The following is a 15,536-nucleotide window of genomic DNA, read 5'->3' on the forward strand; positions in this document are numbered from 1 at the left end:
GAGATGCTGGGAGTAAATTTTCGACTCCCGAGCAGCCGACAAGCAGGCGGATAAGTACTATCGGCTTGTTGAGCGATTATCAGCTGACTTTTCCCTACTGCCAAACACAAATTATATAGTCACCACCTCTTCAGACTTGGAAAGCTCCACTAAATCACCCCGTTTGCGACCCAGGTTTCTCCGTTACCTTGGAAGTAGTGGGAAAACTTTAACCCCAGCTAAATCATTCCCGAGAACAAGATCAATCCCTGCGATGGGCAGCCGGCCACTCACTGACACTCGGACTGGGCCAGGCACAAGGGCGGAGGAGAGTTTAACTGCATGAAGTTGCACACGTGAACAAACTCAATTTAATTCCCCTCAGACACAGTAGGACTGATCCGAGGAGGCGATCCCTCAGTCCAAAGTTCATAATGACTAGTTTTTGGCTCACGCTGAACTACACCGACGGCAGCAGGGCTTTCTCTCTCAGATTTTTCCTTCTGCTGTATTACCAGGCAGACTGCAACGAAGTGGCCCGGATCCTGACAATTAAAGCACTCACGGCAGAAAAATTTAGGCAACCTTGCTTTATTTACTATCGGTACTGCCGGCTCACGCTGCATAGAAGATGGAAAAAATGCTTTTGTGGGGTCAGGACAAACTCATCCGCCAGGACAGCCGCTTCAGCAACTGTCGTCACTCTGCTCATTAAAATACAAGACGATGCGCTCTGGCAGCCACTTTTTGAACTCTTCCAAAAAGCATTAGCTCCCGCAGCTGTGCAAAGGCAGTAACTTTACCGGATTTACAGCATTTATCAAAAAGCATGCCTTTCCCACACGCAAACGCTACGCATTACTGGCTCCCATCCTTTCCACCACTTCTGAACTTTTGCCTATAGGCTTCAGGCACTTGTTCATATGTAGCCTTAACCACATCATAGTCCAATCTCTGCTCCAGTGTCAGAGTGTTACACACCTCCTGAGCTTTACCCACCAATTTGCACTGGAGCAGCAAAGTCCAAACCTTTTTCGGCCTTTTATTGCGATGCGTTCAAATGCATTAAAGTATGAGTCTACTTCAGACTCCATGACCGGTAGAACTAGTGCTATATGCCTGCTGACATCGAAGTTATCTCGGGGAGACTGTGGGGTTGGATCAGTTATAGGTGACCGTGGGCGAGCCACCAGGCTGGCGGTCCAGTTCTAATGTTCTCACCCTAATGTGCATCGCTTCCACCTCTAACTCCCGATTCCTCACATCCAGCTCTCTAATGCGGAGTGTCAGCTGGAGCTCCTCAGTCGCCCTCATCGGCGTAGCCTGAACATCCACAGTCGGAAGCCCCTCTGCAGTAAACAACCCCCTCTCCCCTGGCGTATGAGTCACAAGCTGTCTCAGTTCATCCATGTTCATCTTCGCAGGAATTTATATGTCAAACGAGTTTGCAATGAGCACCAACTCCCCCTTCCCACATTTATTTATATATATTATTTATTTAGTTTAGGTTCAGCTACAAACTGAAGTCCATTTGTCACCGAGGTTGTCGCCCAGCACTATACACGTTCCCACTTTACTCCAAACCAAATCTACGTACTGAATGTATCCACAATATCTTTTATTAAAGACTGTGTCTCTGCTCTCCACCGCCTCGCTCCTCAGTCCCTACTGCTCCTTTATGGAGACAAATGGAGCACACACAGAGGACAATTTGTGGTTTATTCGCATCATTTGCGCTTGAGAGGGGGCGTGGCTTATCGCCGTGGCCTGATGCGCTCAAATGATTGGTTGAAAATGACGGTGACATCTGCTACAGATAGGTGTATGTTGAAAAAAAACTGTACTTGGAATAACTTATTAAATCTCATTCAAGTTCATTTCGGTAGTTATTTTTCGATGTTATTATGAGTAGCTGAATTACACTACGGAAAGGTTTCAGAGAAATAAATCCTGCCAAGATATTTTTTAATGCAGAGCGACAAAAAGTTTAAACTTCTTCTAGAAGTTTTGATTGACCAGATGCTGTTTCCGTTTTATCGGGTAACATGTTATTATCACCACCTAGTTCGGGGTTAAGCAAACTGACTCCTTGTCTGTTATCGATGAGAACATAACAGGGGTTTTCCAAAACAAAGCCATGTCTCTTCTTGCCTACTGGAAGTGCTATCAGAGGACAGAATATCAGGAAAGGGAATTCACTGATTAAATGACTTGACAGACAATAACACACAGGAAGAAGCCATTATTCCTCACATCCTCTCTGGGTTGTTTTGGGGTCCTCTAGATTCCAGCTGTGAACTTGTAAATCCACACATGATTCAGTTTTGTGGAAACAATATTGCGCCGGATCAAGGGAAACAACCTCTTGCAACCTCCAAACAATAACTATGGCCTCATCTTCCTCCGCCACCAACGGCTCCATTGTCTCTCCTCTCTGACGCCGTCTTGAAGTTGTCAACTTCACAAGAGGTTCATATATTTGTATTCTGCTGTGCCGCAGCTGTACTGTGTGGATCATCAATCTCAGCAGAGAGAAAATAGCTCCTAACTTCCTTTCACATGGTTATTAATTGTATTTTCTCTGGGATATTTTGTTACAGCCATGTGTTGCCAAACAAGCGTCACAAGGACAAAAAAGAAAGATGCAGTAGAAAACCAAAAGGCACTGTTTACCCCTTCGAGACTGGTTGCAAATGTGGCTAGAGAGGAAACGTGACATCAACAGCACATTGTTGCTTTAAATAGCTGCAGCTCTATTTTTATTCATGATATAGAGACAATAGAAGAAAAAAACATAGATAAAGACGGAAAACCGATTGAATGTTGCTGTGAAAATGTGTTGCAAAGTTGACTCAGCAATAAGATGTGCACCACAAGTGTCTGAACGAAGGCTGCTATGAGAAACGTTTTGATGAATTAAGTCCTTTGTGTGTGTTGGAAGTCCCTCGGACAGAAGACATTTTACCCGACGACAAGAACAATGAAAACACCAGCGATACTCTGGGTAGAATGAATCAGACTGAACTGAAGCTTTATTTACAAATGGACTTATTTCTTCACTGCAGAATAAGGAGCTCTCTCCGACTCCTTGGCATAGATCTGTTGCATTTTCTAAATCGTATATTTGAGATGCTCAAATTTTCGCGTCAAGACAGCTGAACAGTGAAACACTTTGAACGAGGCTTTTGTTGTGTCGACATCTAGCGAGACGGACTGGAGCCCTGTGCGTTATGAAGTTTAGGGAATGAATGAAGCCTGTGCATGAATTATTGTGTGTAGAAGGGGCCTCTTACAAAGACATCTAGCATTATTTTTGTACAAGCGTGCGTGTATTTGAGTGTGTATAAAAGATGATAGTCAGTGAAGGGAGAGAAAAAAGTGATGATTTGCTACAAAGGTCAAAAAGGTGATGTGATTATAGTATTGGTGCAGTGTTTCTTAACTAGAACCCAGGATGATCCATATACCAAAATGCACCTTTTTGTTTTGACATATTCTAAAGTATTCGTTGAACAAACATAGAAACCTATAGTACAAAGTTTGAGTTTCAGATGCTTTCTAACAATTCTACAAGCGTTTTATTTGAAGCAAACCGACGCCTTTTTCGAATCGTCCTCTTTCGAGCATCATTATTGTCGGTCTCAATACAACAATGTAAAGGACTGCGGTTATCGTAAAAAGAAAAGATCCAACTTAATTCACCTGTGCTCTGGAATCCAAAAGGTGCTGCTATCATGTGTGTTTTAAGTTACCCATCTCACAAGGCATTTTCCTGCTGAATATAATGAGACCTTTACGGTTTAATGCTAATGATGCTCCGTCTTACATCCCAGCAGTGAGAGTTCCTTTCACCTTTGACCTTGTTTTGTTTCACGGTTCTTACTTCTCTTTCCTCCATTCCTCGACCATTCATCCTGTTCTCCAGTAATAAAACCCTCGCTGCCTTTTGATGGCACCGACCTCTGAAATGTCACGTCCCGCCTCGGCTCAATGCAACGACTCGCTATCAAAACAATCAAGTTTTTTAAATGCAATCAGTCAGTGCGGTTACATGCAATCGAATTATTGGCTTAGTCGGACTGAAATCGAATTATCCGTTTCATGTAAACACCTTAGTCGGACTATGTGCGGTCCGACTTCGGTCCGATTAACACCCCTGGATAGCTCGGTCCGATCCAGTTGATAATTCGACTCTCGCGGCATGTAACTCTGAATTCGATTCGGAACTGGACTTTGCGTCTTTGCGCATGCTCGAGATCCCGCCGCCCTCCTCCCTCCCATGTCGTGACCCGGAAGTCGAAAGAGACGATAAATTAAATTCTCTGTGTACCTTCGGCGATGGCGTCTTCTCTCCGTTATCAACTCAGCCAATAGCGCCATTTGCATTCGCTGTACTCCTATTAACACCATGGAAGAATAGTAGAGGGATGTAGCTTCGCCTCGCTCTCTGTTCGCCATCTTTCTCGAAATGTTGTTGTTGTTGGTGGTGAAGAGGTCAAGCGGAAATGGCTGTATCACCACGAGTTGTAATGAAAACAGCGCCGCCTATCGTATCGGATATGACATGCTTTCGGCCAATGATTCGAATTACTCACTGCCATGTACAGGACTGTCTCAGAAAATTAGAATATTGTGATAAAGTTCTTTATTTTCTGTAATGCAATTAAAAAAACAAAAATGTCATGCATTCTGGATTCATTACAAATCAACTGAAATATTGCAAGCCTTTTATTCTTTTAATATTGCTGATTATGGCTTACAGCTTAAGAAAACTCAAATATCCTATTTCTAAATATTAGAATATCATGAAAAAGTATACTAGTAGGGTATTAAACAAATCACTTGAATCGTCTAATTAACTCGAAACACCTGGAAACACATTTTCAAATGTTTGATTTTGTTTTGCTGTTATAAATCTTTTTTTTACTTGGTCTGAGGAAATATTCAAATTTTATGAGATAGGATTTTAGAGTTTTCTTAAGCTGTAAGCCATAATCAGCAATATTAAAAGAATAAAAGGCTTGCAATATTTCAGTTGATTTGTAATGAATCCAGAATGCATGACATTTTTGTTTTTTTAATTGCATTACAGAAAATAAAGAACTTTATCACAATATTCTAATTTTCTGAGACAGTCCTGTATATTGGGATAACAGCTGATCCCCCAAAAGATAGCATAGTCCGACTAAAGCAAGATTCGAATTATACCATCATGTAAACGCACTGAATGTTTTTTTTGTGCCAGTTTCTACATTGTTCATGTTGGTTGAAAACAGAGAGACTGAAAGGTTATGCGTAACATTTGTTATTGTTTACTACCACAACATGTTAATCTTTAAACTGATATAAGTACAAGCTATAGTTATAGATTTTAGCCCTTGAACGAATCTAGTTAATAAGAATAAGTGGAATAAATACAGTGAAGCTCTAAAAGCTTGGACGACGTGTCAAACCTAAGGAAAAGATTCCTCTAAATGACTCGGGTAGATTTATTTATTTATTTATGTTGAAAAGAAATTAAAAAATAGTAAAACTGGACAAGATTTTCCTGAAAATATAATTTTGTAATCTATTGTCTCTGAAAAAACATTTCTAAATGTTTATGCATGTGTCTAGACGCATTGGGCTTGACAACAACAACAACAATAAAAACAACATATTACGTCTAAAGTCGATGTAAAAGCTCGGACATGATAGAAAATACAACATTCTTCCTTTAAAAATAATAAAAACATATTTTTCAAGATTAGATTTTAAGAGTTATAAAAGGAATGTCATTCATTGTATCAATGTTAGTTTTTGCAGTATTTAATAGTTTATAAAAAGATTAATTTTATGGCGCTAATTATCCAACAATATAAGAATGATATATCAACCAAATAAATACTGCATAAAGCTATGGTAGGAATCATGTGAGGTCCAAATGTTGAATGCATTTTTTATCTTTTTTTCAGGTGGCGGGTCTGTACCGAGATCCCAGTATTGGAAACGCAATCAACATTGTGGTTGTTCGACTCATCCTCCTGGAGCAGGATGAGGTACACACCTTGTTTATGACAATAAAATGTGGTTCATTTTTCTGGAAACAACAGGGATTAGGTTTTACCCCTCAAAGGCATACTGAGCAGAATATGTACGCGCGCACTAATAATGTGACAGCATGCAGAGCGCGGCCGTCACTCCACTGTGAATTCTTCCACTAGAACAGCAGGTGTTTTATTTACGAAGGTTACATCTTGCTAAATAACGTTCCCATTAAATTATCCTCTGGTTATTCGAGTTCATAATAACTTTTGCTTTCTGCAGTCATGTTTTCTCTTTATACATCTCATTCTATGAAAAGTTCTGTTCCACTGACCAGCTGTTAATTGTGTCTGTTTGCGCTCCTCTCTTCGTCTTCATGTGGATAACAGGATGACCTAAAGATCACGCACCATGCCGACAACAGCCTGAACAGCTTCTGTAAGTGGCAGAAGAAGCTCAACATGAAAGGAGAGGAGCACCCGCTGCACCACGATGTCGCAGTTCTGCTCACCAGGTAACTGAAAACTCTCTTCTCCAACTAACTCATCATCACGTCTCCAAAGGGAGGGGCAATTAAGCAGTTATTGATTTAGTGTATTTGAGGTGGTCGCAGAGAGAAGAACCAACGCTGTCACACACGCTCTTCATTTGATATTCCAACAGCTGTCGTTAACCCTGCAGGTAACAGAATAATAATCGACATCCCAAATGCCTCCCAATAAACGAAGAGCGGGGACAATAAAAAGAAAAGAAAAGACAAGGCCGAGACGTTTGGAATCATCCACCCCTGACTTGAGCTTTCTTCTCGAACAGAATATGAAGCTGCCAGTTTGACAAACGACCATTTCAGACATGATCTGAGTCATTCACAGTTTACAGCCACGCACTTGTATCCATCAAACCGTTCTCACAGAACATCTCCCAGTCCCCAGAACAAAGGGTAGTCAATTTCTCCCAGACACGACACTTGACATGTTCTCCTTCCAAAGCGGCGTACTGATGAGTCTCAGTGTGAAGGAGCAGCTCTTCTGTGGGCACAAGTGGATCTTTCTTCTTTTGAGAGCTTATAAAGAACTTAACTTCCCTTTAAGATGAACTATCATTCTTATAGCTTCAGAATTGTATCTACAAACTTGTATTTAAATCACGTGGGTCGGACAAGTTCCTTCACCATTCAAATATTCTTTGAGCTTGTAAATTATTGCCTTAATTGATTTAATCATTCTAGTGTGACTCAACTTACACCGACCATTTTTTTATTGACAATCAGAAATATTTTATGTAAATTAGGTGCCATAAAAAAATATATAGACTAATAGAGCTTGTGTTTAACCCTCCTGTTACCTTTACATTTACTGACATATTTTACCCTCGGGATCAATTTGACCCCAGCAATTAAAACCTCCAGAAAATTATTAGAATTAATATTGTTTCCCAAGTTTAAGTGTGAGGTACTTTATGTTTGTTTGTTGACTACCTAAATAGCCCTTTAAATATAAATACAAAGTTGATATTTCTTATATGTTTGACACAGTGAAAAACAGCCTGGGGTCAAATGGACCCCAAAGAACACTGACATTAAACATCGAATGGGGTCAAATTGACCCGAAAGGTAACAGGAGGGGTAAATGTGAGAGGAAGATCCAGCGGACAGAGATCTGAGCTGCAGTCAGGTCTCAAATCCTTTAACAAGCGTTGACTCTTCTGAAAATAAACAATAACAACAAAAATTGGGTTATGGGTCGTTTAATGTTTATGAATTTGATCCAATAAATGGGATCAATACAAGAGCTTTTCCAGCTCGTGTTTTGTTTGTATCTGTTCTCATGACTAACCCGACTAACCCTCCACTCTCTCCACAGGAAGGACATCTGTGCAGCCGCCAACGTGCCGTGTGAGACGCTGGGTCTGTCCCATGTGGCGGGAATGTGCCAGTCACATCGCAGCTGCAGCATCAGCGAAGACACCGGCCTGCCGCTGGCCTTCACTGTGGCGCACGAGCTGGGACACAAGTACGGTTTCACTGCACACACACACACACACACAACCACGCACACGCATGCGCACACATTATATTTTGCATTAGGTTCACATTGTAAAATAATCAACAGGAATAAAAGCCTCCGTTCCGGTTTCAATTCAGTGTGTTAAACTACCAGTTACTCTATTTAATTAATTTCATTTAATTTAGTAAATTCTATTGATATTCAAATATAGTATATAAATATATATTTTATTATGTATTAATATAATTCACAATATAGTTTAAATTATAATGTATTTTTTAATATTCAACGATCAATGTATTTATTCTAAAATTAATATTCCATACCAACCAGTTAGCTGAGAACGCTTTCAGCCTTCTTTTTATACGACTATTTATAAAGGTCTGTGTGGGTGGACTTTGGAAAATAGAAGAATAGAAGAGAGGCAGTTGCCATTGTTATCTGCGTGACTGTCGAAAGGAATAAAAAGACTGAAAGAAAAGCTCATGAATTGTCATTCTTCTCCGAGACAATGGGGTCACAAGGGTTGGTACACACCGTAATGATTGTGTCACCTCCATCAGAACGTTCAGATTATTTGCAATAGAAATAATAGGAATTTGCCCATATCGGTCCCTGTGTACACAATTAAGACCCTTCAGTATTGGCAATATGCAACTCAGCTATTGGCTGTTGGCCACATTTGCCTCGACTATATTCAACGCTGAAACCTGTAGTTAAAACTGATGGTGCCGTGATGAGCGGAGTGCACGGGCTGTATTCGTCGCGTACAGAAGCCATCGACCGAGCAGCAGAGCACATGTGCGTTGACCATTGTTTCACGTCACATTGTCTCCTTTGGTCCTGCTGCATCGACCCGTTTATCAATTCCACAGTTCTACTCCCGTTCTCATCAAACTAACTCACCGCGTCCTGAATCAATGACAACAGGGTACGCTTAATAACCTCAGTGTTTTGGATTGTTACGATCCAGCTGAGCCTTAGTAATAAATCACTTAACTATTTACATTCTCCACCATATGTGTGTGTATGATTGGCAGCTCGTCCCGAGTGTACGTTCATGGCGTGTGGCGTTAAATGTACGATTTTAAATCAGGACTAGACGAGAGTCCATTGAGAATACAAAGCAGTTCTTCCTGTGAGGAGGAAAATGGATTTTCTGAAGACTGTTTTTTAGCTTTCATAAGCATAGCCTAAAAATCTTTGGACCCAATTTACGATACACGATCCATGTAGAACATAGGTTCGAGAGATTCACAGAACAAATTAGTTTTAGGGAAACAGCAGAAAGTAGAGAGAAATGCTTTATTTGTCAGTTGGGTTTATACCATAATGTCGTCGGATATTTCTAATAACAATATGAGCCTGTAGGCGGTAAAAACCGAGCACCGGTGAGGAGTTTCCCTGAACGATTACCCTACATTGTTGCCTGCTGTCGGCAGCGTACTCTCTCATAACTGGACCGAATAAATACAAAAATTATCTTCACAAAAAAGTGTCACTTAGACACATAAATAGTCTAGCTTGAACAATACCAAGGTTCCCCTTCAAAAGTGCATCAACAGCATGTTTACATTTGTATTCAGTTTTTTTTGGACACTCGCTCCTGTGAAATCTATAAATGTCAAACATCGTCACATGAATACAATAATCGCAGTTCACAGACGGGAATGCGTGTGTTTTGCTTGCCGTAGCTTTACATTGAAGTACGTTGTTTGATGTTGTGCCCCACTCACTTTAATTGCCCTCTCTGTGGGATGTGCTTTTATGTCACAGCTTTGGGATTCAGCATGATGGCAACGGTAATGACTGTGAACCAATTGGGAAACGACCTTTCGTCATGTCTCCACAGCTCCTGTACGGCACCTCCCTGCCCAGGTGGTCACGCTGCAGTCGCCAGTATATCACCCGCTTCCTCGAGTGAGTACCGCACACCCTACACACGCTGCACGTGTTTGCTGTGTATGAATGATTGAGTGTGTTCACAGCGTTGAAGGCTTCCTGTGCCCACGACTTTCCACATGCATTCATGTGCTGTTGAAGGTCATCCATTACATGTATAGGACAAAAGAACTCATTAGTATGTGCTGTACATAAATTTTTCCATTTTGTATATCTGGTAATGGCGTCTAGATGATTCTTCATCTTCCAGGCGCACAGGTTTACAGTTCTTTTTTTGAATCCATGAGATTTGTCCAGACGATAACATGAAGGTCATTACTTATTATAACTGCGACAATGAGTGATGTTTATGAAGTAATCGTGTGCTTATCCGAGTTGAATTTTAACAATGCAGTCGTATGAAGTGTCTAGAACAATACAATTAATCAACCTCAGCTAAAAAATAGTCATATCCTGACCTGAGGGCGGACCCCCCCCCCAATCTTCTAATAACTATACAGTAACACACACAGTTCCTGCAGCTGGATTACTCATAATGTGCAACCGTTCTGACTCATTCGTTTAATTCCATGTTTCTGCTTTTTATTTAACCGCCTTTTTTATTATTTCCTTTTCCTCACATATCAAAACTTGTTTGATAAACTATATAAAATATACGGTTTATTGTAACAAATAAATAATTTAAAAGCAATTTCTTCCATGCAAAGATTGGAACAATTGGCCTTGGAGTTATGGGGCTACGTTCGGTCATCATCCACACTCAAAGTATTTGTAGCAGCTTGGCTAGACAGAGCTGATAATGAAGGAAACGTCAGCTGCTACTGTCAAAGACTTTCACGGTGATTGTTCAGCAGCATATTTGTTGAACGTCTGAGATATCTCACTGTAGTTGGCCAGTTGTTCAGCTCCCAGCATCTGGAATTCATTTAGTGGGTGTTCAGCTGTGTGACAGTATTGTGGCTTCTTGACTCCACTGTGGAAAAAAAAATAGCCGTGGGGCGATATTTAGTCTGGTGGGAGGTTGCTTTCCAAAGGCCTCTGGTTTATGTGTTTGTGTCTGGGCAATGGTAATTAAAAAGGAGACGGGAGCTTTGAGCAGCACTTGAAAGCACCATTTCCCACCCATGTTTTAGTTAATAGTTTGTGTCAGTGCTTTTGTAAAGACTATATGATTTATCCCGATTGTCTTGACTTGTCCTCTTGCTCTGATGAAGGTTCACACATGGGGGGGTTTAAGTCAAATATTGTCGACTATTGGATGGATTGCCATTCGATTCGGTGCAGTAATTATTGTTCCCCGCAGGAGATTTTCTGGCTTTTCATTGCCCTCTAAATGTCAAACAATGTTATAAAAAAAAATGGTTTATGACAAAATGCCTGAAAAACAAACCGTAGCTGTTCTCTGTTCAGTGCCGTTTGGACATTTTGAATGAAAGGAAATACAAATTGAAATCTGTCACCAAAATAAAAAGAATCTTTTCTCATTCAACAATTCAATTCAAACTGCATTTTGACTTATATTTCCGAGGGAAACGTATCTTCTCCCTCAATGATGAACATCACAAATACATTTATAATCACGGTCCGTGGAGGGAGGAGCTCGGGGCGGACCCCGAGTTCAACAGGGGACTTGCAATTTAACTTTACATCAAGGTAAAAAGCATTCACAAATATGGTCCAAATGATAAAAGATAAAGACTAGCCCATTTACTGTGACAGAGAGATAAAGCCCACTTCCCACCCTTCCCCCTCCCAGCTGGTGCGTCCATGTCTTTTGACCTCCAAAACCAGTAAATTTGAATTGATCATTTCTTTGATATTTGTCTTCCCGTCTCATCGCTCTAAATAACAGCCCCACCCCTCCACCCCCCCTTTCCTTTTTTTTATTTCTTTCACTGACTGCAGCACAAGGCTCCTTTTGTGTCGTTGTCCCGCAGGCCTCCGCCGCTCTGTGCTGCTTCAGAGGTTTGGTCCGTAGGTGTTATTTTACATGGAATGTGAAGGGTCAGGCTGAGCTGAGTGGTTTAGATATTATCACAAAGATGGGCTGCTCGTAAACACGGATGCCATTACACGTCCAAAGTAGACTTCCTGAAAGGCCGTAACCCTCATTTCAAGTTCATCTAATTGCTGCATAGAGGAACCGCACACAAGACAGCCTGAAGATATCTCACACATTAGGTAGCATATTTCATCAAATCCCATATGGAAATGTACACACTGTAGGCTTTGTTTGTTTTTTATTGTTTTGTTTTCATATCTATATTGAATTTGTCTATGAAGTGAGTGAATTCAGGAACACGTTTATTAATTGACATACACATTCCAGTAAAGCTGGCTTTGACAAAGGTCACAGTAGAAACTAATTTGCCCTCCGGAGGCACCGATGGAGAACTTTTTAATTGCTGCTGGTCGGTTTCGTTTAATCTGATTTATCTATTTTTTTGTTGTCTTTTTTTTGTATTTAGGTTAACTCATGAGATCAGAATGTTTTCTTAAGGGGTTTGACAGAAACAATCAAAGTGTATCATGAATAAAAGGGGAAGATGTATTTTATATTGCATGTGCATTTATAGGCTTACATTTTTAGCAAGTTTTTAGTTTTGTTATATTTTTATAGTTTACATTTTAGGACATGTATTATTTATGCAGTTCCTGCTCTTTTAAAGTTGCTCTCAGCATATATGGGTATTAACTTGGGATGTCCAGAACCGATCTCAAAAATTGGTATCGGGGCCGATCAAAGTATTTTTTAACTGATTGGTATATTGATTGATCGTCTATATTGAGATATGCCTGAGAGCCTGAGCCAATTTTTCATTTTACGTCAGCTGTCACACAGGAGTTTTATTTGTGATGCTTTTATGCACATGTACACGTGCTCCTGCCTTCAGGCTCACCTCCACTCATATACATTATGTAAATACTTGTTTGTTTTCAGCTCAGTGTTAGCGTCTCACACTCGGCACGCCACTGCCCCCAACTCCTCGCAGGTAAAAAGCCAATAAGAGTGATTTATTCATTGAATTTGTGCGAAATGTCCAGATAACGATAAACAAATGATCCGAATACAGTTCATTCATTCATTTCTCAACATGCAACAGGAGAATATATTTAAAGGTAGAAATAAATTGCCTTGAAACAGTTACGAGGCCAAAAAGATTAGTGTGTTTGTTATTTTATACCTTTTTTTTGTAAATAAATAAAACATTAAAGAACAGCTTGGATGCAAGCATGTTTATTATTATTGCAGTGCTATTTAATTGTCAGCCGTAGACTTTGGATTGCTTTTAATAAATCTAGTTCTGGTTCATCCTCGTCCCTCAGACCGGCGGTGCTTTCAGGCGCAGCAGCTTTCAGTAGAAAAACGTCCGATAAACTGGACATGACCTGCTCCACAACAAACACATGACGTTAGCCAGCAGCTGGTGAACATAGAGGAACATTTAGCAGGAGAAAAGCTCCATATATTTCACTCATGAGTTAATAACCGCGTCTACAGCTTGTTGCGCTGCCTCCGAATGGCAATAAAACAATTAGCGCAGCTTTAACTAGGTCTTGAATGTTTTGATTTCTTCCAGGTGGCGCAGTTAAAAAGCACAAAGAGTGTAATGTGGCCGGGTGGCAGAGCAGCATCGCCTGGCCCGACCTTAGAGTAAATAAATAGACCTTTTCATCGTAATTGCATTGCTAGGCAACAGCCTGGGTCCATGACCCTGGATCGATGGGGGCTCACTTTACGTTCAACAAGGGACTAAAAGCATCTACACACTCTGCTTCACTTGGGCTCTCTCTTCATAGTCTTTTATATGATATCTATTACATCTAAGCCATATAAGGTCACAAGGCTCAATCTATGTACTTAACACAGCATCATTACACCCCATGAGCGTTGTCGTGTTGGATATTTGGGTGCCGGTAAATTCAGTCGTGGCAAAACGAATGATTAAACTGAACATCTGTTTGTTCTTTTTTTGTAATACAGTAATTAATGAGTGCTTCAGGGTGTTATTTTGTATTTATATATTTGTTATGTTATTATGCTGTTTATTTCTGTCATTCGCAGATAAGAAGAATGCAAGTGTGTATGTTTGGGGGGTTTATGTTGTAAAGACCTTATTGTCATCTTCACCTGTGTGAACACGGACGCTAGGGAGGTAAATATTAGTAAATAACCACTTATTTTTGTTATTTCTTATCAGTTTTTTGAAACATGCACCCTGCAAGTTATAATTAAGCAATAAGGTACGAGAGGCAGTACTGTATCGTCAATAATGTCCTCTTCAAGGCAAACATGCGACATTATAAATAGCAAGTAAATAGTAAGCTGCCTTTCAGCACAAAATAGTTGTGTATTGCATTTCAGTAGCCGAGAGAAAATAGTCCCTGTATGTTTGCGATGCAACCGACAAACACAAAGGAAGTTCGAATCTGTGACTATCTTTTGAAAAAGATTACCAACCCAAGCTTCAGCTTAAATAATATATTTGAAAAAATATACCATTATTGTGACTGACAGAAGTGTAATTGACGATGGGAATGGGAATCTATAAAGAGACTCGGAACAAAGTTTTAATCGGTTCCCTTTGCTGGACTCACTCCTCTGGAACTCAAGTGGTAATGACGCCGCTTCTTTTCCCCCAAATTTCATCTCGTAACCAGCTGACGACCGCGACGGTCAAACCGTCCGCGTGGTCAAGGTGAGTAGAACTATTTTCAGCTCATCTGTGGCACTAATCGCTATTTCACCAAAGAGCCCAAGACATAAATCTTTCCATTCCATTATACAAACTGCTTATTTTTGGGGTTGCGGGGCCACTGGAGCCGATCCCAGCTGACATCGGGGCGAAGGCGGCGTTCACCCTGAGAAGGTCGCCAGTCCATCTCAGGGCTCATATAGAGACAGGCAACCATTTACGCCTACGGGCAGTTTGCATGTCTCCGATTGACCTGAGCTGCATGTCTTTGGACTGTGGGAGGAAGCCGGAGAACCCGGAGGGAACCCGCATGTTCTCCAGCTTCCTCCCACAGTCCAAAGACATGCAGCTCAGGTCAATCGGAGACATGCAAACTCCACGCAGAAGGACCATCAGGGATCGAACCCGGGCCACGCTTGCTGTGATTGGACAGTTCTCAAATCGACTCGTCAATGAACTTTGGATTGAACTCGATTGCTTCTGCTGGAGTTAACAAACATCCTTGGTGTTCATCTTGTTTGTGCGATCGTCCGTGAAATGCACATACGGTACATATACGCTCTCGCAATGAAACACCGACTGCAACTCCAGCCTCCCGCGGCCGCTTGAACAACCGTCGTGTCGTGGAGGGGGGCGAGCCTCAGACAGGCTCGCAGCACATTCTGCATGATTCATTTTCCTGGTTTGATTCCTCGATGGTCCATTACGTTAACGCGTACTGAGGAATCAGTAATCACCCTGCTGATTGATTCTTTAAAGACGCTGCTTGTCTCTTTGTGCGTTGTGGGAGGAGGGGAGGTTCTGAGAGTTGTGCTCACAAACAAAAGCTGACTTTAGACTTTAAGTGTTTACATTTACAACAAGTCAGTCCGTTTCATTTATACCAGAGCACTGTGTCAAAACACTCAACATTCAGCGTCACCAAAAC

General features: G+C 41.0%; 1 protein-coding gene across 1 annotated transcript in view; it reads left to right on the forward strand.

Moving 5' to 3' along the window:
- LOC130192289 (A disintegrin and metalloproteinase with thrombospondin motifs 7) overlaps positions 1–15,536 on the forward strand; it is a 67,078-nt gene that overhangs the window by 15,083 nt on the left and 36,459 nt on the right. The window contains exons 5-8 of the mRNA XM_056412124.1: positions 5,934–6,017; positions 6,393–6,517; positions 7,866–8,015; positions 9,786–9,929. Coding sequence (XP_056268099.1) covers positions 5,934–6,017; positions 6,393–6,517; positions 7,866–8,015; positions 9,786–9,929 — 503 coding nt within the window. The remainder of the gene's footprint in view (positions 1–5,933; positions 6,018–6,392; positions 6,518–7,865; positions 8,016–9,785; positions 9,930–15,536) is intronic.

Source organism: Pseudoliparis swirei, chromosome 4, assembly GCF_029220125.1.
Source record: "Pseudoliparis swirei isolate HS2019 ecotype Mariana Trench chromosome 4, NWPU_hadal_v1, whole genome shotgun sequence".
Lineage (NCBI taxonomy): Eukaryota > Metazoa > Chordata > Actinopteri > Perciformes > Liparidae > Pseudoliparis > Pseudoliparis swirei.